The 22,091-nt window shown below is 50.7% G+C and overlaps 9 protein-coding genes across 9 annotated transcripts; 6 read left to right on the top strand and 3 right to left on the bottom strand.

Annotated features, from left to right (window-relative positions):
• Positions 1 to 521: 521 nt before the first annotated feature.
• ALTATR162_LOCUS5627 (uncharacterized protein) lies at positions 522 to 1,853 on the top strand (the record flags this gene model as incomplete). Its single annotated transcript, XM_043313246.1, has 2 exons — positions 522 to 938; positions 996 to 1,853. 2 exons carry the CDS (start codon positions 522 to 524, stop codon positions 1,851 to 1,853), a joined length of 1,275 nt encoding a protein of 424 aa, XP_043169181.1.
• Positions 1,854 to 3,876: 2,023 nt separating this feature from the next.
• On the top strand, positions 3,877 to 5,598 carry ALTATR162_LOCUS5626 (uncharacterized protein; the record flags this gene model as incomplete). The annotated part of the gene is made up of 3 exons (XM_043313245.1): positions 3,877 to 3,937; positions 3,987 to 4,494; positions 4,545 to 5,598. The coding sequence occupies 3 exons, from the start codon at positions 3,877 to 3,879 to the stop codon at positions 5,596 to 5,598; spliced, it is 1,623 nt and encodes a 540-aa protein (XP_043169180.1).
• Positions 5,599 to 6,016: 418 nt separating this feature from the next.
• Positions 6,017 to 7,639, bottom strand: ALTATR162_LOCUS5625 (uncharacterized protein; the record flags this gene model as incomplete). The annotated part of the gene is made up of 1 exon (XM_043313244.1): positions 6,017 to 7,639. One exon carries the CDS (start codon positions 7,637 to 7,639, stop codon positions 6,017 to 6,019), a length of 1,623 nt encoding a protein of 540 aa, XP_043169179.1.
• Positions 7,640 to 11,787: 4,148 nt separating this feature from the next.
• Positions 11,788 to 12,940, top strand: ALTATR162_LOCUS5624 (uncharacterized protein; the record flags this gene model as incomplete). The annotated part of the gene is made up of 4 exons (XM_043313243.1): positions 11,788 to 12,020; positions 12,077 to 12,329; positions 12,384 to 12,511; positions 12,559 to 12,940. The coding sequence occupies 4 exons, from the start codon at positions 11,788 to 11,790 to the stop codon at positions 12,938 to 12,940; spliced, it is 996 nt and encodes a 331-aa protein (XP_043169178.1).
• Positions 12,941 to 13,066: 126 nt separating this feature from the next.
• ALTATR162_LOCUS5623 (uncharacterized protein) lies at positions 13,067 to 15,401 on the bottom strand (the record flags this gene model as incomplete). The annotated part of the gene is made up of 4 exons (XM_043313242.1): positions 13,067 to 14,251; positions 14,302 to 15,025; positions 15,088 to 15,241; positions 15,290 to 15,401. The coding sequence occupies 4 exons, from the start codon at positions 15,399 to 15,401 to the stop codon at positions 13,067 to 13,069; spliced, it is 2,175 nt and encodes a 724-aa protein (XP_043169177.1).
• Positions 15,402 to 16,059: 658 nt separating this feature from the next.
• Positions 16,060 to 16,713, top strand: ALTATR162_LOCUS5622 (uncharacterized protein; the record flags this gene model as incomplete). The annotated part of the gene is made up of 2 exons (XM_043313241.1): positions 16,060 to 16,600; positions 16,658 to 16,713. 2 exons carry the CDS (start codon positions 16,060 to 16,062, stop codon positions 16,711 to 16,713), a joined length of 597 nt encoding a protein of 198 aa, XP_043169176.1.
• A 337-nt stretch (positions 16,714 to 17,050) lies between these two features.
• ALTATR162_LOCUS5621 (uncharacterized protein) lies at positions 17,051 to 19,008 on the bottom strand (the record flags this gene model as incomplete). The annotated part of the gene is made up of 2 exons (XM_043313240.1): positions 17,051 to 18,861; positions 18,912 to 19,008. 2 exons carry the CDS (start codon positions 19,006 to 19,008, stop codon positions 17,051 to 17,053), a joined length of 1,908 nt encoding a protein of 635 aa, XP_043169175.1.
• Positions 19,009 to 19,364: 356 nt separating this feature from the next.
• ALTATR162_LOCUS5620 (uncharacterized protein) lies at positions 19,365 to 20,228 on the top strand (the record flags this gene model as incomplete). The annotated part of the gene is made up of 1 exon (XM_043313239.1): positions 19,365 to 20,228. The coding sequence occupies one exon, from the start codon at positions 19,365 to 19,367 to the stop codon at positions 20,226 to 20,228; it is 864 nt and encodes a 287-aa protein (XP_043169174.1).
• Positions 20,229 to 20,845: 617 nt separating this feature from the next.
• On the top strand, positions 20,846 to 21,935 carry ALTATR162_LOCUS5619 (uncharacterized protein; the record flags this gene model as incomplete). Its single annotated transcript, XM_043313238.1, has 2 exons — positions 20,846 to 21,098; positions 21,160 to 21,935. 2 exons carry the CDS (start codon positions 20,846 to 20,848, stop codon positions 21,933 to 21,935), a joined length of 1,029 nt encoding a protein of 342 aa, XP_043169173.1.
• Between the last annotated feature and the right edge of the window lie 156 nt (positions 21,936 to 22,091).

Below are 22,091 nucleotides of genomic sequence, written 5' to 3'. Positions count from 1 at the left end.
TTTGCATAAGCGTAGCCGCGTAGTGCAGCACTAGCGCAGGATTCTATAAGCCCAAATCCAGACTAGGTCCCTACACAACATCTGGGTAGTTCGAAACTTACAATGTCCACTTTCACTTGGCGATCTTGGTTCTGCAGTCAGCACCCTCTTACACTTAGCGCTCCCACAACGTCTCCAGAATAGATCTGCCACGTACAGACACCCCAAGGCTGACGCCAAGTTTTTCAATGAAAACTCTCTAGCCGCGCTCTTACCCGTGAACGTAACATCCCTTCACGCTCACCACTTTTAATGTTGCAAGAAGTTCCCTGGCATACGTTGTCATGCCAGACAAACCGCGCCACCGCCACAGTCGAACAAAGCTCGGTTGTTTCGCATGTCGTGCCCGAAAGAAGAAATGTGACGAAGTACAGCCACGTTGTGCAGGCTGTCGACGGAACATGTTAATTTGTGAGTGGCCTTCTGCAGCTCATGGCGGACGCGAATCAGGTCGCATCTCTGCGGAGCTAGTGTCTACTAGCATGGGCTTGTATGCAGAGAGGCAATCGTCGCTCATCAACCCCACTGCGTTACCTACTATCCAAGCCGGATCAGAGCGCGCATGCGCGTTGACCATACAGTCTGTCAATCTACTTCAACACTACCTTTCAGAAACTATCGCATTGTTTTCCATGTCACCACTGACAAGCAATCCTTTTGCTACGATACTATTACCGCTGGCTTATCTAGACGACTTGCTCATGCACGGTCTCCTAGCCTTTAGTGGAGCTCATCTATCGTTCAAAGAGCCGAATAACATCGAAATTGCTCGTGCTACAACTATGCATTATGGAAGGCTTCTCAAGGGTCTGCGTCTGGAGATTGCTGCCCTCGAAGAAGATGATCTTGCAAAGAAAGAGAGGATACTACGAATCCTGATGATAGCATGTCACTATGAGGTATGTGTGATGTTTCGAAGATAGTAAGTTGTTCGTTAAACACTGACTACTAGGCAGGTTTTGTCGGGCGATACACGAGGAGCTATGTTCCGCCACTTGCATGCTAGTCGATCTCTCATCGAACACCTTCTTGCCCCTGAAAGCAGGTATCAAAACGGAAGTCCTTGCATGAACGGAGCTCTTGGTTTTACCGTTGAGCTCTACACTTTCCTTTCGCTCACTAATAGTGTCACTCCTTATGGCGCTGTGAAAGATCGTAAACTACCAGGGGACGATCCCATCATCTCAGTAGCAGCTGCGGGACTGTTATCTACTTCTGGATCATTCCTAGCCGGCCGTGATGGGATATACAGTCTTGTTACCGAAGTAAGCCTACTCGCATCACGGCGGCTAGACGAACAGCTCTCTGGCATCGCATATCCATCTATCATGATCAAGAAGATACATGATGATTTACTCAATCGAATCACGGCTTGGAAAATGCCATCTTCTTACACTGAGTCGGACAAGGAGATGTTAGAGCACACCCATCTAGCTGGTGAGGCGTTCCGGGAAGGACTATACATCTACCTCGCGACTGCCGTAGCAGGTACAACAGTCGTGGAACCTGCTGTTATACTTGCGATACAGAACCACATCGACACGCTGTTTGGATATGGTCCTCAGCTACTGTGTTCACCATGCATCGCGGCTATTCTATGGCCCTTTATCATCGCTGGTACTTGTATAGTCAAGCAGGACCAGCAAGAAACGTTCATCGATGTCATTCGATCCAAAAGGTTCAGCATGAGGCATTTGTTTGTTCTTAGCGATATGATGCGACTACTCTGGGCTGATGCAGATCCGCGCATGTACGGGCCGTATGGACTACATCTAGTCATGGAAAAGCACAAGCTTAATCCAGGATTCGCTTGACAACACATAGACTATTCTAAGGTACTCTATTAGAATTGATTCGCTATAGTCGGACAGTCGCACCTAATTTTCAAGACGCCTCCGCAGGTCTCTGCATGCGTCGACTATAGCGGGGAACGAGACCACTCTAACACTCTATCGTCTTGGATATCTGTAAAGTCTTGTTTCTGCCTAAGTGTTTACAGACCGACAAAGAAAGCAGGAACTGCACTATATATCTCAGTAGTTATACTCTCGATCCGTACCTAAGGCTTGAGTTTCTTGTTACTATCTTTATACTTACACTACTCTATTTTGTTGACCGACAGGGCTTCTAGGATTCAGTCGATATCTCCGTAACCGTCACCCCAAGTGGCGCTACTGCAGTATTTCGGATACTCCTCAGTGTATGCTGTGTTTCTCTTATACAAGACAGCAGTTCCGCCGTCGGTGTTTATCGTACCAGAACTTGAGAAACCTTCGTCCTTGACACCTGCTCACCACATTAGTGAGACCCCATATATTTGGCGTTCAAAACGTACAGTTAGAGTCTAGAAATTGTGTGAGTGAGGTCTTGCAATCCAATGTGCAGTCAGGAAGTTGGCCCGGATATCTTCTCCATGTAAGAGAACCGACAAACACAGCTGTACTGGAGTAAAACCTTGGCGCTCACTATTCCTGTTCCTGGGTCCTTTACTTCATTCTGGTCCTGACAGTTGACTATTGTGCAGATGAGATCTTTGGCACATGCTAGATCTTCCTCTTTGAGGTCGTTGACAATACCATCTTTACTAACAATTTGTTCGGGTAAAGTCTGACGAGCAAACATAGCTACATGTGCAGCGATAGTAAGACCAAGTGCACTCTTAGTAAGAATGGACTGATCCCAATTTCAATCTGCCTGTGGGGCTGGTGCAGTAGCAGTAAACACTTGTCGATAGAGTTGAACGAAAAGACTTCCGTAAGTCTGGGCTGAGAGCTCTCGGGAACTCGAAGACGTGTTCCGCCGGATGCGGACTAGGTCGTTTTTGGCGCCATGTCGCGTCGCGTCGCGTCTTGGTGGTCCTCACACCCCCTCGGCTGACTTGGACACAACGTCATCATCTTCGTTACTTCCATGATATGCCATCGTCCTTGTGTCTGAATCATCGCCTCATCTGCTTTCTCAGCTTGATTTAGTCTAAAACTCAGGCTCTAAGTCGTTCAGATGTTCATACGCGACACATCCCGCGCCACAGCACGCGCCACTAGAGCTACCTTCCTAAGACGAGCACCATTTATCTCTAGACTATCGTCTTCGACCCTGTGTCCTATAGATGCTATGTAGGAGTGGAGCAAGTATAGGAAGAGCAACGGCTGGGTCACTCTGCGTAGTGATTTATGAGCAATAAGATTGGCATGTCTAGCACTCTCAGGGCTGTCATGATAGTCGTCTTACAACAGAGGGTATGGGTTGTCGGATCAGAGTTATTTGGCGAGACTATGTGAGCGCCTGAGATCTGGTGAAGTGAGGAGTGATAGACCCGTATTCCTGGACACCAAACACCCGCAATCGTGCTTCCCCACGACTGACTCAGAACGCATCCGTCACAACCGAGCTTGACTTACTTCCCGAGACCAAGAAGGGGCCTCCGACGCTTCTCGTTTAGAATAGAAGCGGAGAAATAGTTTCAGCTTGAAGCCAAGCGCGGAGCGGAAACGCCAAGCTGCCGCTCATCACAAGTATAATCCCGTACTCTAGCAGACAGAAGAGTGAACCCGTGACAAGCAGACATATTCGAGGCTACATATCGCTGCGCCACTGACTCGCCCGCATGCACGAGCTTCTGCTGCCTCAGCCCAGATATCGGGCCAGCATCCGCGCAGTTCCTTGGCTGACCGCCACATGTATCCCCAAGACATCAGTGATCGAGTTGCGAAACATGTGTTGAAGCGGAACGATAAGGTGGCTTCGGTTGCGCTTAAATATGAGATGGAAGTCGTGGAAAGTCTGGAATGGATCAGCGATCTTCGCAGTTCTACGCAATTAAAATATTTCGCGATTATGGTGGGCGACACTTCTCCTTCGACAACAGAAGGCTTTTTGCAGTATCATGAGCCAAACAGTGAGTTTCTCGGCTTCCAGGTGGTTTCACATATGCTGATTCATACTAGTCATCCAGATCCTCGTCCTCGTTTCGTTCTTCTTCTGGCTATCTTTTGGCGAATGGCTTTCCAACCGGGTATTCCGCGCCGGTCTCATAGGACAAATCATAGTCGGTCTAATCTACGGACTCCCTATAGGTGGCGACATCATACCCGTTGCGTGGCAGGAAGCCTTCATTGCTCTCGGATACATTGGCCTTGTTCTCATCATCTTCGAAGGCGCTCTGGCCGTCCGATTGGATCTATTGAAAGCGAACTTTGGCCTCTCTGCTATAGCTGCGACGATAGGCGTCCTCGCTCCAATTGGACTTACGTATCTGTTGCTATATGTTGGGTTTGGATATGGCGCAATCGAAACCTTCATCGTGGGTGCCGCGCTCTCGGTTACTTCTTTGGGGACGACGTTTGTGGTGCTGGGGAAGAGCTCAAAGGAGATCAGCTTCGCGGATACCCGAGTGGGTACTGTTCTGGTTAGTGCAGCTGTATTCGACGATGTCTCTGGATTGGTCATGGCCAGGTAAGATACACAATACTCGACAATGGTACTAGGCCGCTAACAACTACAAGCGTGATCGGTCAACTGGGAGCCCTTGAAGGAGAAAATTCTCCCAATTTAGGCTGGCTCATCGGACGCCCCACATTGGTATCCGGACTCCTGGCAATCCTTACTCCGGTCTTGAACAAATGGATCATCGCTCCTCTATATCGAAACCTTGTCGAGCCACGTCTCCCCAAGACACGCAAGCGGCATGTAGTAAATGTCGTTGTTATGATTTTCGTACTATGTGCTTTCCTCAGCATCACAGGCTTCGGTGGGACCTCAGTCCTCTACGGATCCTTCATGGCTGGCGCGTTCCTTACTTACCTCCCATCTAAGCACCCAACCGGCCCTTTTCACCCTCCATCCCGCGAAGACGCAGAAGACGCAGAAGCGCGCTCTATTGCCGAAGCCACCAAATATGACGATGCAGGCGAACCCGCCATATGTCCTACGTTCATGCACACATTCGAAAAGTACTTCCTCGACGCCGTGAAGTACCTATTGCAGCCACTCTTCTTCGCCTCCATTGGTTTCGCCATCCCTATCGTCGATCTCTGGACCGCCGAGGCCTTCTGGAAAGGCTTTGTCTACACACTGCTTATGTTAATTTCGAAGGTCGTTGTTGGTCTCGTCATACCGTTTGCTACCATTCTGTGCAGGCCACCTGGCATGTCGATCCGCGAATGTTTCACAACCACTTTCTGGCCAGCCATGCTCCTTGGATCTGCCATGGTAGCGCGTGGCGAGATCGGTCTACTCGTCGTACAGATCGGCTTTAATAACACGCCCTATCTATCCAAGGAAGCTTTCATCACCGCTGTTTGGGCTATCGTTCTTAACACGATTTTCGGGCCTGTGACCGTGGGCCTGATAATCAAGTACAAGGCTAGGGCAATCGCAGATGGTATGTGGGGTCTAGAGAAAACGAAGCAGAGTGGAGATGGATGGGATGATGGAGTTTCCAGGGCGAATACGATCATTCCAGACACGATGAGCGTTAAGGAAAGGACTAAGAGTGTCGCGGTGTCGCAGCATAGTAGGATGGTTTCTGATCCGGTGACCATAGCTATCTCGCCTTGATGGCGGCGACAGTACTTTCTTAAGTCTTAATAACGACTTTTATGATGTTCTATCTGTGCAGATGTGCTTCTAGCTGTTGGCGATGGCATGAGATGATAAATAACGAAATCTAAAGCTGTGACCTCGGGTGTCGCATTGATGTACGTAAAACGAACGATATAATGATGTTTTTTCAAAGTGAATCATGTGTACATTGCTCCTTATGATCGAGATGAGGCGATTGTATTTGATTGAGAGGGGTATGCGCAGGTATATATCCAAAAATTCCAAACACCGAAAGATAGCACTAAGAACCGACAGCAAGAACGAGCGAAACTGTAGAAACAACACACTCAAGCCCGACCAACCGTGTCGTCATGTTACAACGACTAGATCCTCAGTCCAGATAAAAAAAGAACTTTAGTCAAACGTGCGAAAGCTAGCTGGACCAGAACCAACCACTTCTCTTCTTCGCTTCCTTGCTTTCCGTTTCGCTTGATGTTGGTTGCGGATTGTGAGATGCCCTCCAAGGATCACGCCGCTGTGCATCGGTTTCTTGGCCGCGCTGGGTATGCACAGTCTCTGAGCTTTCTTCCCGCCCATCAGCGAAGCGCTTCTTCAGTACCACCTTGGTCGTTATCGAGCCATCAGATGCGACGGTACGTTCAGTTGTCGTAAGCGTAGAGAGGATCGAAGGCTTCGCCTCTTTCGTCCGCTCAGCGACCGCAGACGATACCGAAGTAGGTCTGGGTGCTGAGGGCGAGCCTCGCGATACAGCGTCCATATGTTCGTACGCATCCATCTCAGTTTCCGATTCCTCATCCCTCTCATGTGCTGCGTCTAAAATAGTATTATATGCGTTACGTCTAACAGTGTCGGCATAAGGGAACCGGTCTTGCGTCGGCGTGGGTGGATCGTCGTGCTGGTCTTCGTGATCATGACTGTACTCGTAGCTCGGCTCGTCGAACGTCGCAAGACGAGGGCAGTTTGGCTCCTCATCGCGATCCATAGTCTCTTCCAACTGGCGTTGCGTGATCGGGATCTTGCCATGGATCCAGTAGTCATCGCACGTATCAGAGTCCATGCCGCTAGGACAACTGGGCTCTGGTTTCTCCTGAATGGTCTCTTCGAGCTGTTGTTGCGTGATTGGTATCTTTCTCCTTCCCCAAGCCCTTCGCTCGTCACCCCTCATGCATTGTGGGGTTTCGGCCTGTTCGGCTCGTAGGAGATCTTCGTATGCCGCTTGCCAAGGCACACCGGCCTTGTTCATCTCCCGGTTCTGCTCGAGTGCGCGCGGAGAGTAGGCAGCGTCATGGATCTGCGATGCGTCTGCTGGCAGCGGCCACTGCCAAGATTTGGACCAAGTCCATACGCGAGGCTTGCTGTCATCTGTATGAGACTCCTTATAGTTGTTGAACTTCGCAACGTCCACCACAGGGTCGTCCCAGGCCTTGTCATCGAACTCCTCGGCCAGTCTTCTGGCCTCTGACTGCATCCGTAGCAATGTTTCCAACTGCATCCAGTCCCTCGCCCTTTCTTCCTCGGAGTCTGCCAGTGATTCCTTGCTATTGTGGTCAAAAGGTCGGGGAAATCCCCAATCCCACGACCATCCCCACTCCTGACCCTTCTCGTTGGCCACCCTTTCAACCAGGCCAGCATCGGTACGTCGCGTGATCTGCTGCTCGTCACTCTTTGCTGCATCGCCAAGTATCTCTCTTCTTGTGTCATCAGCTCTGCGATCAAGCTTCATTAGCGCTTCGCTATTGCGCAACACAGCCTGGACGTCGCCAACTCTGAACAACTCTCGACCTTCATTTCGCAGCTCGGCAATGTCAGCTTCAATATCGCGAAGCTTGGCACATTGCCGTTCGTCGGCTTTGCCAAAGAGACATTGCTCACGTGCGTAATGCGCGTTGTTATAGTTCGCGATGGTGGCGGGAAGCGTAAAGACGGTGTTGAGAAGCGATGAGACTTGGGAATCGGCGAAGCGGCGGAATGCGATGAACGGATTGTCTTCGGGTCGGTTGTGGTCGCGTCGGTTATTGTCGTTGTTATTCGTCATATTTGTGGAATGGACTTGTAGATGTTTGTGATGGTAGTTGCCTGATGGTGGGGAAGATGGGGTCCAGAGCGATGATGCCTGGAGATAGCTGGCTCGGAGATAAGGAACGCGCTACCCGACGCGTAAAGCACATGCATTACCGCTAATAGCCAGCCATCTCTCCATCACGTTACGACCTCGAAACCAAACATCGTGAGGATACACTCACCGCCCTCTAGTAAGTGCTTCCATTCTCCATGATCTAGTCGGCCTCTCTGCACCCATTCTTTCTCTCCCCAAGCTTGCACTGCCATCTACCCCACTTATGCTGAGCCGGCGATGACGCTGCTCCAAGATCTGCCAGGCTTCTCAGCATGTAGATTCGCATGTACATTTTATATACTCAGACGAGTTTCATCTATTTATCATCTCTCAATATGCACCTACATATCTCCACCTACGTATTACTAGAATATGTGAGTGTTGCATCGCAATTAAGGCATAATCTTGGCTTCCTTGGGATCTGCGCGACGTCGGAATCGTCTGGGCAATCTCTACAGAAGTCTCGCCTCAACACCATCAACAGTATCATCAACAATACCATCACCTTCACTAAAAGCATTGCCATTCTTTAGATGGGACAAACGCGTAAGGCATTACGAACAATACCGGAGCGGGTATATTCATAGCCAGATTACTCAAGCACTGCCTACGATCTGCACGCTATCAGCTTACCGCCCGCTGGCAGCCAAGAAGCCAAGGTCGTGGCACGCAAAGACAATTGACTTCAAGGCCTTAGATCGTCCCAGATTAGAGCCGCACTGTCAAAATTGTAGGGCTGCCCTGTCGGAGCAGCCAAACAAAACGCCTGTTTCCAACATCCCATGATAGGACTCCACGCTCTAGCGACACGATGTGCGTCATCCCAAGCAGATTCGAGAAGGGCAATCCCCGGCTATAACTCCTTTCATTCTTAGGTCATCCTTACTGCGGCCTTATCGACCAGCGATCGAATACCCACAATTCCTGTTTCTGGTCTTGTGAATATGTTTTGAATGCCGTCTCAAAAGGCTATATACGTCACACGAGATCTGACATGAGTGTTTAAGAAGCGAGAGCAGACACCCCGTCCCGAACCCAGCTTATATCACATCAAAATCTCATTTCACAACCTTAACTGCACCTCATATCGATCGCCTTTTGATCATCTATTCTTGGGCAGCATACGACACCTGCGCGATTATTGTACTACGGACACCGAGTTTTCCAGATTCCGCCGCCCCCTCTCCTATAAAGTCCGTCAACATCACGACGACTGCGACGACATCACAACTACTCCATCAACCAAGTTACTCCACAATCTCACATCGCCAAAATGCGCTTCTCTATCATCATGACCACCTTCCTTGCTAGCGTTGCTATGGCTATGCCCGATCCCCTCCCCCAAGGCTACTCCGGGCCCTGCGCAAAAGACAACTGCGGTGTTAGCGGCCAAGTCTGCTCAGGAGGTGCCATTTGTGTGGGGTGGCCAAGCGTGGATCCCGCCAAGAGGAAGGGATGCACCTGCAGTCGTGGTTAAGCGTTTGACGTTGGATCTTGTGCGATGGACAAATATGTGTACGTGAAATCGTGGCAATATGGGAACAGGGGTTATGTTCTGCAGATATACTGATAATGCGGGCGGCTGGAGAGATGTATCATAAATGAATAACGAAAACTAAATCTTGCAAAATCATTTACTTGCTGCCATCTGGCACGACCAGCGGGTGAAGAAGAATTATGGCAACCGTGCACAGATTAATGGCCTCTATCTTTCACTGAATATGAAGTATTGCATTAGGCTTAGCTCTTTGCGCCGCTATGACAGCGTCGTTACTCCTCAATTGTACTTGTACTCAGGCTACTGCGCTTGAGATATTGATAACAGACCACTTCTCAATACCCACGCCCTCTTAACGGACTTTGTACCTGCAACCAATACAAATCTCCCAACATCCAACGTCGACGACCAAAATATTCCATCGACGATGTCCAGCACGAAACAGCCGCCCTGCACTCCGAAACCGTTCTTCGACCTACCCTACGATATCCAAACACAAATTCAAGGGTACATCGACACTGATGCGCTTCCACCGCTCTCGAAAGGCGCCGCGTATGCTGGCTTTGTGCTCTCTTGCAAGCTCGCTGCGGAAGAACTCTCATATGTAGCAACCAAACACTACCGCAACTACCTCGGGGAGTTCAAGCGGTGTTCGAAACAGCGGGTGGGCCACGTGATTAATATTCTTGAATCAGAACAAACACCAGCTAGTCAGAGTAACCCCTTCACTCACCTGCGCCGAGTCGAGGTCGAAGTATATCTAGGCGACCATGGCCTGAGCAACCACTTCCGCTTTCAGGACTCGAAATCATGGTGTGATATATTTCGCCCTCTCTCCGGACTCATTCTAGACGACGTGCACATTCATTTCAAGGCGCCCATCGATTACTAGATGGGATCAGAAGACCTCGAACTACTCAACATCTACTCAATGGTGTTGCGTCCATTCGATCACATCGAGAACCCGGGTCCACCGAAAACAGACATGATCCCAACAAGGCTTCCACCGCCTCAGCATACAGTCAATTTCACCCAATTTCTCCAAGAAGTTGAGTCACAGGTCAATGGCTTCACACGAGCGAAGGGTGTGGGTGCGAAGAGCGTCATTCTATCGTGGGATTGTCAATAAAAAGCCCAATTCGGATCTCCCATCGCTATGATGGGTCCACTCTGGCGGTATACATCGCCTACCCATGATTCTGTGGGAACAAATGAGCAAACACGCCACCGTGTTCGTAACGTAGGTGGCTCAGCAGGCAAAGTCCGACACGCACGTTCTGCACGCCGGGCCCCCACAAATTCTAGTCTTTAAGAAAGATTGTACTACGGAACAGACAGGGTTGTTGCCCTGAGAGTGATGAATCTGGGCTTTAGGGAAGCAGTGATGGTTGTGGGTAAGGCGGCAAAGGAACAAGGAGAATTGGCATAGAATGACATGGATACATCTGGACGCATTCGTTGTTTTCTAATCGGCTAATGTATATCTTCCTCAAAGTTGGGTCTCAAAGAGACTCTTTTCATCTAAGCCATCGACCTTGATGTAGTGTAAGATGGAGAACTCTTTCTTCTCAGAATGACCGCGACTCGTCGCACATTTATGGATAAATATCTTGTCATCTGCAACGAAAAGCAAACTACACGTCCTAAAAATTACATACACATGGCCGACACAGGCTGCTCGTCAGGATCGGTAGCAACGTGATTGCGTGTGATGAGCAACGACGACCATACCAGGTCAGCGCAACACGAAGCCCTTGAGAGCCTTGCTTCCCCGGATAGAAAGCACACGACAATCTACTACTACCCCGGAATCCTTCCCCATATCCTACTCCACAACGGCTGAAATGCCCCTAACGACGCGTGGCCGCTTCCCGCCCCACGCCCGTCAATCTGTATTCTCCACGAATAGACACATGTACATCCTCAGGAACACCTTTTGGCACCGGCAATACACCTCAATCCCATATCCAACCTCAAAAGATTAACGAGTCACGTTCCCATGACGGCGGTCTAGTACCTACCTAGGTAGTGTACCCAGGTGTGCGCAGGGATCGGCTGTTGTTGCACATTGTATTTAACCGCGATTAGAGTTGCCAAGCTGGCTGTACAGAACATTAGAACGGTGCTAAGAAGGACAAGAACCGGCGCCGGAAGCTTCATTTAGATTAATGTGAAACCGTGTTGTTTCGTCGTTTATACTGCATTAGGGAAGCAAAGGGTGCGCTTCGGGTACAGGTGGATCGACGACGTGCATGCACCGTGGCGCATTAGATGAATCTTCCGCAGCTCGCTACGCGTGGGTAATTGTCCTGGAGCTAATGCGTCTTCCCCATACTGGTGGCGTTGGGTGCGCAGGAGGAACCGATGTGGGTATGGTATATGGATATTGTTCGTAATGAGAGGGAGGGTGGGGAGATCGCTAATCGTGTCTGTAATATCTGGATAGGGCCGCGGGAAATGTGGATTTGGTATAAGTAGGCCGAGACTCGAACAACGACTAAGGTATCTGGTCATCAACGTTCGCTACAGTCCTCAAGCCAAGTAACAATCTCGATATACCGAATTCACCATGAAGCTTTCTCTCATCACCATCTTGTCCGCCACGGCGCTGGTTTCGGCCGCGCCTTTCGCTGAGCCCGAAGCTCTTCTCGATGAGCGCCAGGCTGCTCAGAGCATCGATGCTGCGATGAAGGCAAAGGGCAAGAAGTACTTCGGTACCTGCTCTGACCCCGGTCGCTTCAACAGTGGACAGAACGGTGCCATCATCAAGGCGAACTTTGGTCAAATCACACCCGAGAACTCGTGAGTCTCATCACACTTGCAGACACCATGTTTGTGCGAAGCTCACTCTTGGATAGCATGAAGTGGGATGCTACTGAGTCTCAGCGTGGTTCCTTCAACTTCGGCACTTCTGACCAGACTGCCAAGTTCGCAAAGGACAACGGCAAGCTCCTCCGTGGTCACACCACCGTATGGCACTCGCAGTTGCCCGGCTGGGTCTCGTCGATCAGGGACAAGGCCACCTTGACCACCGTAATGCAGAACCACATCAGCACCTTGATGGGCCGTTACAAGGGTCAGGTCTACGCCTGGGATGTCATCAACGAGATGGTATGTACATCTCCACGGTATCGATGTATCAGAGACATGTACTGATCTTTATAGTTCGAGGAGAACGGTAACTTCCGTGCCAGTGTCTTCTACAACGTCCTCGGTGAGGACTTTGTCCGTATCGCTTTCGAAGCGGCCAAGGCAGCGGACCCGGCTGCGAAGCGTTACATCAACGACTACAAGTAAGCACAATCTCTCTACTGAATATAATCATACTAACAACCCCCAGCCTTGATCAAGCTTCCTACGCGAAGACCCAAGCCATGGTCCGCAACGTCAAGAAGTGGATCGCCGCCGGCATCCCCATTGACGGTATCGGTTCGCAGGGCCACTTGACATCCGGCCAGGGTGCCAATGCCCCAGCTGCCATGGCCGCGCTTTGCGGTGCTGCTCCCGAGTGTGCGCTCACCGAGGTCGACATCCAGAACGCACAGCAATCCGACTGGACCAACGTTGTCAAGGCTTGCTTGAACCAGAGCAACTGCGTCGGTATCACCGTGTGGGGTGTCCGTGACTCCGACTCTTGGAGGCCCCAGGGTAACCCGCTCCTGTTCGACTCTAACTACCAGGCCAAGACTGCTTACAACACTGTTCTCGCTGCTCTGCAGTAAGTTCGTCGCATACCGTTACGGGAACGCAGTTCTGTATATACCTTTCTGGTTGGTGATTAAGAAGTTTGTATATACAACAGAAAGAAAATGAAGAATTCTTTTGCCCATATATTCTCATTCCGCACTTCAGTCAATCTTGTTTTCTCGGCCAGTGAGGACACTCTCCTTCTGCGCGCTCTTTAACGCCTTGATGATACTGACACCAGCATCCGCACTTGCGCCCATATCGGCTTGTTTGGTCCAGAAGATATCAGCCGCGTTAATTCGAACACTCTTTCGTCTCTCTCGCTCCGTCACATCGAGATGCGACTTCTTCTCTGCAGATGCCTCAAGCTCGTCCAGATGCTTCTTTCTCTTCGCGTATCGCTCAGCCCTTTCTTTCCGAGTTTGCTCCGAACCTATCCTTGATAGCGCGAACCGTACAGCCGCCCTGAAGCCCATGAAGATGTGCTCCGAAATGAGTATGGTGACTGGCAAACTGGCCCATGTGCTCAAACCCAGATACTCGCCAAGAAAGCGCTGGGTGCCGAACATGTGTACGATGGCGGCACTGCTGACACTACCCAGCCATGTCAACGACTCTAGGCTAGCCACCCATGGCCCGATACCGTCGCTACGTGTTGGATGAGGACGCTGATGTTCGACACATATCTTGAGAAAATCGGATCGTAGCTCGATCCAATTGTTGATGAAGAAGCCGATTGGTACCAGAGGCCATACGGGACTAAACAGCGCGAGGTAGCCAAATTGAATGACCATCTCCGCAATATCGTCTTGAACATTGTATGATGGCCTCAATGCCTGCCTCCTTGTGCGGCGTAGGAAGCGAGATTCCGCAGGGTCCTCTTCAGTTGGTCTCTCGTATGAGTCGCTGCTGCGGTTTTGTGTCCGGGTGGCTTGTCGGTCACGCCACCATTGCTTCAGTTGCGTCTTCAGCCAGGGTAGCGCGAGCTCCTCTACTGCGCCCGAGACCTGGCCAGTTACGGTGAGCGCTATGACTTCATTGCGCAGCCGGTCAGGATCGGCCCTGAACACCATCTTGGATCTACTTTGCGCGCCTAGTACCGCATCGATAACATGTTGCAATAATGGTACGACTTTTCCACCAAAAGGTACGTATACGAAAGCCGTAAGGAGGATCGGCAGATAGTTGGTGATCGAGTTGAGCACGAAGATCTTCTGCGTCAATGACATTTCGTAATGGTCAGCTGTTCGATGATTTTCGTATTCTGTTAGAGCAGTAGCAATGTCTTCCAGAAAGCTGGTGGCATATGGCAAGAAGACAGCGAGAAGAACGGTAGGGAGGTATTCCTAGATCACGATTAGTATCGTTTCATAGTAACAATTTGTAAGATACTTACCAGATAGAACTTGTAGGGTCCTTCGTACGCTTCTCCAATGAAGGTTTCAATAGTGAAGACGAAAGCAATGAGGATGCCGAGCAGCAGAGTACTGATGAGCACAAATGGTATGACGACTAACTGTCGCGCAATCCTCTTCCATCTCGGGAAGACATGTCGAACCCTCCCAGCTGAGTCGATGATCTCTTGCTCGTAGCGGAACTGCGGGCGATTAACCTTCAGGTCGCCTACTCCTCGCACGTTCCAACGGATTGCAAGATCAGTCTGCTTGATCTTCCAGTACTCCAAGAACACTGTGCACCAGACACCAATGAGCATTGCGAAGAGGAGAGAGTATTTCGGCAAGAACGCCCAGGCAAATATCCCCGCAGCACATGGGAATACTAGAGAACGAAAGTATGTTTGAATGAAAGCGAAGTAGAAGGCAACTTTGGCGCCCCATAGATCACGGATGCGGTCCAAGTCGGCAGGTTCCAAGAACACACGCGTGCTGAGATGCGCTAGTAATGCGCGGTTCGCACCTTGGTTGTGTAATGGGAAGATGGACGTCACATTCTCCCAAGGAGGGAATCCGGGTGTGATACCTGCGCCTCCTAGCTCCTTGCGCCAGTTGACGAGATGGTACATAGACAGTAGGTCTTCGGCTTCGAAAGCTGCGGTAACGACAGTCTTTGCGGTGCCTCCTGGATGATTTTTCGTGATGCCATACAGCCAATCTTTGACTCTACGAAAGAGCTTAGTATGTTTCATCCTGAGATGGGAACTCCATAGGAGAGCTTAACCTACCGTGACTTGTAGACGGTGTTACCAAGTAGATCTCTAGGCGCTTGCACAAATACTAGCAGTGTCTGATCATATCCAGGGCGTACTTCGGTGTGAAGGCCTGCACCCTCTAAATCATGCAATAGCGTCTTGCATTCTGCAATGGCGACATCATCATCTGATCGTTATCAGCTAGCCGCTTCATAAGATCAATCGCGTAACATACCAACGTTGCAAAAGTCGTATACGACAACATACTTGTCGTTGTATGTGATGTTCGTAAGCTCAGTATCGTCGCTGAGTGTCGTATCCGATCTCTTCAAGGGTCTAATTTGCATGACCAGAATGGCTTAGAACGACCCAAAAACAAGGATAGATATTGGGGTTGTGAAGAGTAAGGGTCCATAAGTGTGGCTGGGGATTTTATAGGTGAGCCACTGAGGCGTCGTCATCATGCCGGTCGTGGCTGTTGTGGAGTCGGGTAAGCCTCAGCTGTGTCGCGGATTGGTGATCGCTGGTGGGACCAACGCTCCTGAGTGCCAAACTTAGCACTTTGGGTGCCGATGGATCCGGAACCGCGGGGGAGGACGACCATTATCTCCAGCCATGTATTGACGCGCTGGAAGTACTGCAGAGAGATGTGTCGACGCGGCAGGAATGAGACGATGAAAGGCACGAAGTACAGGGTTGCGAAATGTAGTTCGGCGCATGGATGAAGACGTTGTCACATGCGCTCGCTTGTTCGAGCCTAGCGCAAAATGGCGTCAATGACGTAAGCATGCTGTTTATTCACGTGTCGACGCGTCTTGACGCGTTCTCTCATAACATCAAAGCTTTATGGCCCCTTTGTTTGCATTCATTTTGCGTGGGCGTGCGAAGTGATACGAACAGGACAATGGCGTCGTTGCGCATTGTATGACACTCGCTCGCCCAAATGGACGCAAACCATGCACCTTTGATCTCCACACTAGAACAACCACGACTTCAGCCACAGCCATGCGTCAAGAGATTGAGGTCACACCGAAAACACCAATGCCAAAGGCGTACGGATTCCTTCCGAAAGGCGACCGGTACAAGACACTCCACTGCCGCAAACTCACTCATGAAGAAGGTCGCTCGTTATATATCGTTGTCGACAAGAAACAAACTACGGGTATACGTGTGCCCTTGAATATCTTGCACAAAGTCCATACTCAGGCGAAACGAACGCTCCCTACGCGTCGCGCTGCAACCGCACAGCGCGATGCCACTGATATTGCTAGAGCAGCAGCCGAAATAGACTCCCAGTTTTCGAAGATGCCGGCGGCAGAAAAGGAAACAATACTTAAGCATGGCTTCAGGAAACATTCCGGTAGAGTCGGTCGAACAAGCTCGATGTCATTACCACGGAAAGTTTTACTAGCTGTAATTGCGCATGTGCGTCACAGACACACCGAGTATGATACCTTGTTGAAGGGCGGAAAGAGTAGGGAGGCTGCAAGGAAAACTACGAGAAAGAAGATTGAAACGGTTATGCACAGATGGGGATATACCAAAAGTGCGGAACAGACAGCGCTGCCTTCACGTATGCTAGTCGACTGACTAGCTCGATTAGATCTATCTTGGTATTTCTGTACAGAAAGGAGATCGCCCTCTGAAGGTTTAGACTGATACACTTTCGTTGTCGATCAACCCTGTGAGTCAATGCCTTCATGCTGCAGACGAGTACTGACTGATTGTGATGAGGTAAAATGATGCATCCGCTTCATGAATTATACAATGGAAATGAGAAGACAAAGTGTACTTAGAGAAGGAAAGAACGCCTGTGATATGGTATCTGTCATGCAAAAAATACGTTGGCACAACCCGCTCACTCCACGCTATGCCATAATCCAAAGCCCGTTTGACGCCTAACTATGCTACTAGGATCGCATAGTACCTTTATCGCAGGTGAAGGATATCCAAACCCACGGTTGTTGGTTGCATACCAAGATCTAGCTCGCAAACATTAGCCCTCATCCGAGTCGACCACCATGCTTTCCCCGAATGCACTGAGATCCTCATCTGCTACCCCTTGCGCATGTCGTCTCCTGCGACCTCGCCTACCTGCAGCCCGATTCTGTTCAATTTCACGTAGCTTGCCATTCATTCTTCGTTCTAGCTCTTCAATCTCTTCGTTTTCATCCGCGTCTTCTGCCATTTCTGACCCTGCCGCTTGTCCATTTTCGAGAAGCCCACTTTCCGACTCGTTGATTTCCAGCGCGCGATTGAGGAGATCAGTGGCCATGGGGTCTTGAGGAGAGACGGCGAGGGCTTCGTGCAGAGTGACGATGGCATCCCAATTCCGGTGGAGATTTAGAAGGACTAGTGCTTTTGCGGTGAAGACACTAGGATCCTTCATGCCATGGCGGAGTACCTCGTCGAACGTCGCAAGTGCTTCGTTGAACTGGTCACACTTCCGAAGTGCGTGGGCAAGGTTTATTCGTGTGGGTATCCATGCATCTGGATCTGCTTCGTTTTGTTCTGAGAAGGCTAGTGCGCGACGAAAGAATTGTATAGCGTCTAGTAGCTGTCCTTCGTGGAAGTAGACAACGCCCATCTCGTTAAGAAGGCAAGGATCGTTCTCGCACAGATCATATGACGTCTTCAAGTATTCTCTTGACAGGCTGAGGTTGTTCAACTGGAGGTTTTGCATACCGAGGAAGAGCTGTGGGAGATGCGAGCCCTGGAAGAGGCGTGCGGCCGTGGAGTAAGCGGAGATAGCTTGGTCATGTTCTCCTTCTGCAGCAAAGGTATGCGCGAAACCTATCCAGGCAGGGCCGAAGTGCGGATCCATCATCGAAGACTTGGAAAAGTAGCGGCGTGCTTCGGCTATGCGACCGATGGCGAGATAGTAGGTACCGACAGCGAACCATGCGCATGGTTCTGAGGGATTCGTGTCGGCAAGTTCGTGCGCAAGCAAGAACAGAGTGTTCTTTTCGCCGAGCTCATGCAAGGACGCTATGTGTATAGGCATGATGTTGAAGTTGTACTTATCGTTGGCGAGGACAGCCGATGTGAGTGCAAGGGTATCGCGGAAGCGACAGAGGGTGAACATAAGGTCGGCTTTAGAGAGAACGATATCAGGATTCTCGCCAAGATTGTAGTGAGTCGTGAGCGTCTCGGTCGCGTTCGCAAACTCCTCTGGTCTGGTGTACTTGGATAACCGTGTGGTGTAGAGCGTCTTGGTGAAGGACGCCGCCTCCTGCGACAGCGAAGGGTTATTGGCGACGTTGATGGTGTCAAAGTTGAGCGATTCTAGGAACTTCCACTCCTCCTCAGGTGCCATGAGTGAGTTCGACATCAGAGCATCGAATGCTTCGAAGCATTGCACATCAATCTGCACCGCCGTCTTGTAGCATTCCTTGGCCCGATCGAAGGAATTTTGCTTTGCATAGCATACGCCTCTTAAGTAGCACATGCCTGCTTCCGACTTGATGTTGTTGACATCTTCTCGATCACGCTCCTCGCTCGTAGGTAAACGCTCGTTGCGCGAGCCATTCTTGTTCTGTCTTGCGCCTGCCCTTGTGTTGACGTCGACATGCCGCAATTTGGTACGCGTATTGCCTGGTGCTGAGATCAGATGAGTCGGGTTTTTGTCGCCCAGTATGTTCAGTGCATCTTCCAATTTCCCTAGCTTGAGGGAGCAATGCGCGGCGAGGTATCGACATTGGGGAGTACGCTCGACGAGGTTTCCGCGTGCCAGGAGTGATTGTGTCCTGTTGTAGTTGCCGGTGGTGAAGTGTACCTGAGCTAGCCAGAATGCATCTTGATCATCGTCTATGATACCCTGTTAGCATGCGCTGGTCCATGTGTGCGGCAGAGCATACCTGTCAGGGCCAGCAGTTTGTCTGCGACAAAGATGGCTGTGTCGTATTGGCAGCGATTGAGGGCTTCTTGGCGCCACTCACGAAGATATTTCTCCATAACGTTGCTATCGCATCGAATAGAGTTTATCTAGCCAGATCAGTATGTTTCTTCAAAACCGTGTCTCCAGTCGAGGTTGCAGTTGGCGGCTGCGCGGTGTTGGTGCCAGGGTCGCGCCTGCTTGACGCGAGAGCACATGTTTGCGGGGTTCCTGCAGCAGCGGGCCGCCTTAGTCAGCCAGAAGTTCCACTCTTAGGTTGCCTTCACCCAGACGTGATCTCCGACACTCAACACCCATTACGACATCTCGACCATATCACGCGACACCCTCATTCACCCAACGCAAAGCGCTGTCTGTATTCTAAGCCTGCTGTCCCAAACACTCCACCAACGCCGACTGCGCATAATCCGCCGCCATGTCTGAACGAAAAGTGCTCACCAAGTACTACCCGCCAGACTTCGACCCTTCGAAGATCACGCGTCAACGCGGTCCCAAGAATGCCGGTCCTAAGCTGATGACGGTTCGCCTTATGGCCCCTTTCTCCATGAAGTGTACCCACTGCGGCGAGTTCATCTACAAAGGGCGCAAGTTCAACGCGCGCAAAGAGACGACGGATGAAAAGTACTACAACATTGCTATATTCCGCTTCTACATTCGATGCACGCGATGCTCCGGCGAGATCACCTTCAAGACCGACCCCAAGAACATGGACTACGAATGCGAGCGTGGCGCAAAGAGGAACTTTGAGCCATGGAGGGAGGCTAAGCTCAACGAGGAGACCGAAGAAGAGCGTTTGGACCGCATAGAAAGAGAGGAGGCAGAGCGCGATGCGATGAAGGAACTCGAAACAAAGGTCATCGATGCGAAGACGGAGATGGCCATTGCAGATGCACTAGACGAAATCCGGTCGAGAAATGCAAGACTGGAGAAGGCAGACCGCGAAGGCACAAGAACCGACGTCCAGCCCGATGCTGCCGACGAACGACGGAAGAAGCAAGAGGAAGAAGACGCAGAGGCTGCACGACAAGCTTTCGCAAATCGGAGCATGCCTGATATCGGGGAGGAAACGATCGATGAAGACATGTTCGACGCGCCAGCCGAGGCACCTGTGGTCACAACTTTTACCAAGAAGCCGAAGGAAAAGAAGGACTTCAGCGCTGCACTGGGCATCAAGAAGAAGACGCCTGCACCGGCACCTGCGCCTCAGGTCAAAGCTGCTGCGCCACCTTCAAAACTATCGACCATGCTTGTAGCTGGTTACGACAGCGATGATGACTGAGATACGCCGGGAAAGACAATCCCAAGCATTTTGATGATAGCAAGCGAGGCACTCAAGCCATAACACCGTGCTGGACTGTATCCCATGCTTCCAAAGTCAGGCTCCGTCCTTGCAATATAGGTCCATCATCTGGAAAGCCGCTAGGACCTCCTGTACCCCAGAACATGGTTAGTCGCGTCGGTAACCAACCACAAAAGTTTCAGGAGCTTATTATTGTAGTTGATCGAGCACTATTGGTATGGCATTGCATTTGGCCGAACTACCGAGGCTGCTCATGTAGCGCCTTGGAAATCGGTAGCGCCGGAGAAATATCACATCCTTCGTATACAACGTTAATCTAACCCCACATCCGCCTACCAAACCGGGATTCATTGAAGTAGTGACGAATTTTCCCCGCACGTGTCTTCACCTTCCTGGCTTGATGCTCCTAAAATCCACCGAGGCCTGGGTACCTTGCCTTTCCGGGAGGAACAGCCGTTGCGGAATGCTCGTGACATCGTACTTTACACAGAATGCGTGGCAACGCTAAATGGACACATGTCATACAAATTCCCATAAATTATCGTTACATTCGCTCACCTGTCCGTTACCTTCAGACTCACTGAGCTCCTCTCACGATGCGTCTCCTGACACTATGTACTCTGCTTCCTAGCATCCTTGCTCTTCCATCTCAAACCCTCGACTTTTCAAGATACGACCTTGCGCCACGTGCCGATTCGTCCCTCACAAACTACCTTGGCGTATTTTTCCTCGGCGACAAACCCTCCGTCTACTTCTACCTTTCTAATGGCAACAACGCCAACTCCATGACCGCCTTGAACAAGGGTCAAGCTGTCATAAACCCCACCAAGGGTACCCTGGGCGTCCGTGGTAAGTGTCCTTGTACGAACTGCATGTGAGACATGTACTGACTGCGTACACCTACGTTCAGACCCGGCTATCATATCCGGTGGAGCAGCTGAAGCTGGCAAGAAGTGGTACATCATTGGCACAGATCTGAACATCGGCAAGACAACATGGGATGCATCTCAACGTACCGGCTCTCGCGGAATCTTCGTCTGGGAGTCTACCGACCTTGTAACATGGACCAACGAACGTCTCGTCACTGTCGAAGACTCCACAGCTGGTATGGTATGGGCACCTAGTGCTATCTGGGACCAAGCCAAAGGCCAATACTTCGTTCACTGGGCTAGCAAATTTTATCCCACTTCCGACCCGCAACATACAGGTGCGCCTTCATCGATTCGAATTCGCTACGCATACACCAAAGACTTCAAGACCTTTAGTGCGCCCCAGGACTACATCAACCGATCACCTACCAATATCATTGACCAGGAGTTTCTCGCCCTAGGAAACAACGCATACGCGCGCTTTTTGAAAGATGAAAGTGCAAAGACCGTTTTCACTGAGATCTCCACCAATGGACTGTTTGGTACTTGGTCTAGGCCTGCAGGTGCCAACGCTATCATCGCGTCGGGTGTAGAGGGTCCAGCGCCTTACTGGGATAATCAAGTTGCTGGCAAGGCACACCTGTTGCTCGACTTCTACGGAGCAGATGGATATAGACCTTACGAGAGTACTGACGTAAGGGGTGGGAAATGGACGGCGAGTGACCGAAGTGCCTGGCCTCAGAACCTAAGGCACGGGAGTGTGCTGGGCGTGAACGCGACGCAGGTTCAGGCATTGCAGAAGAAGTGGGGTGCCTAATGGTATAGGTCTCGTGCGGGGTTAATTGCCCACATTGGCTTTCACCCTCACTTGTTTGCGGATTCAACCATTCTGTTCGTCGTGTTGCGTCAAGGCATTTTGGTTCGGTCTCAGCCGTGGGGGCCTGCAGTTTATTTTAATCTGGCGTACTGACCT

This window comes from Alternaria atra (genome assembly GCF_907166805.1).
Source record: "Alternaria atra isolate CS162 genome assembly, contig: 25, whole genome shotgun sequence".
Taxonomy (NCBI): Eukaryota; Fungi; Ascomycota; class Dothideomycetes; order Pleosporales; family Pleosporaceae; genus Alternaria; species Alternaria atra.
Note: the sequence above shows the minus strand (reverse complement) of the source record. Positions and strands in the feature narration are given on the sequence as shown.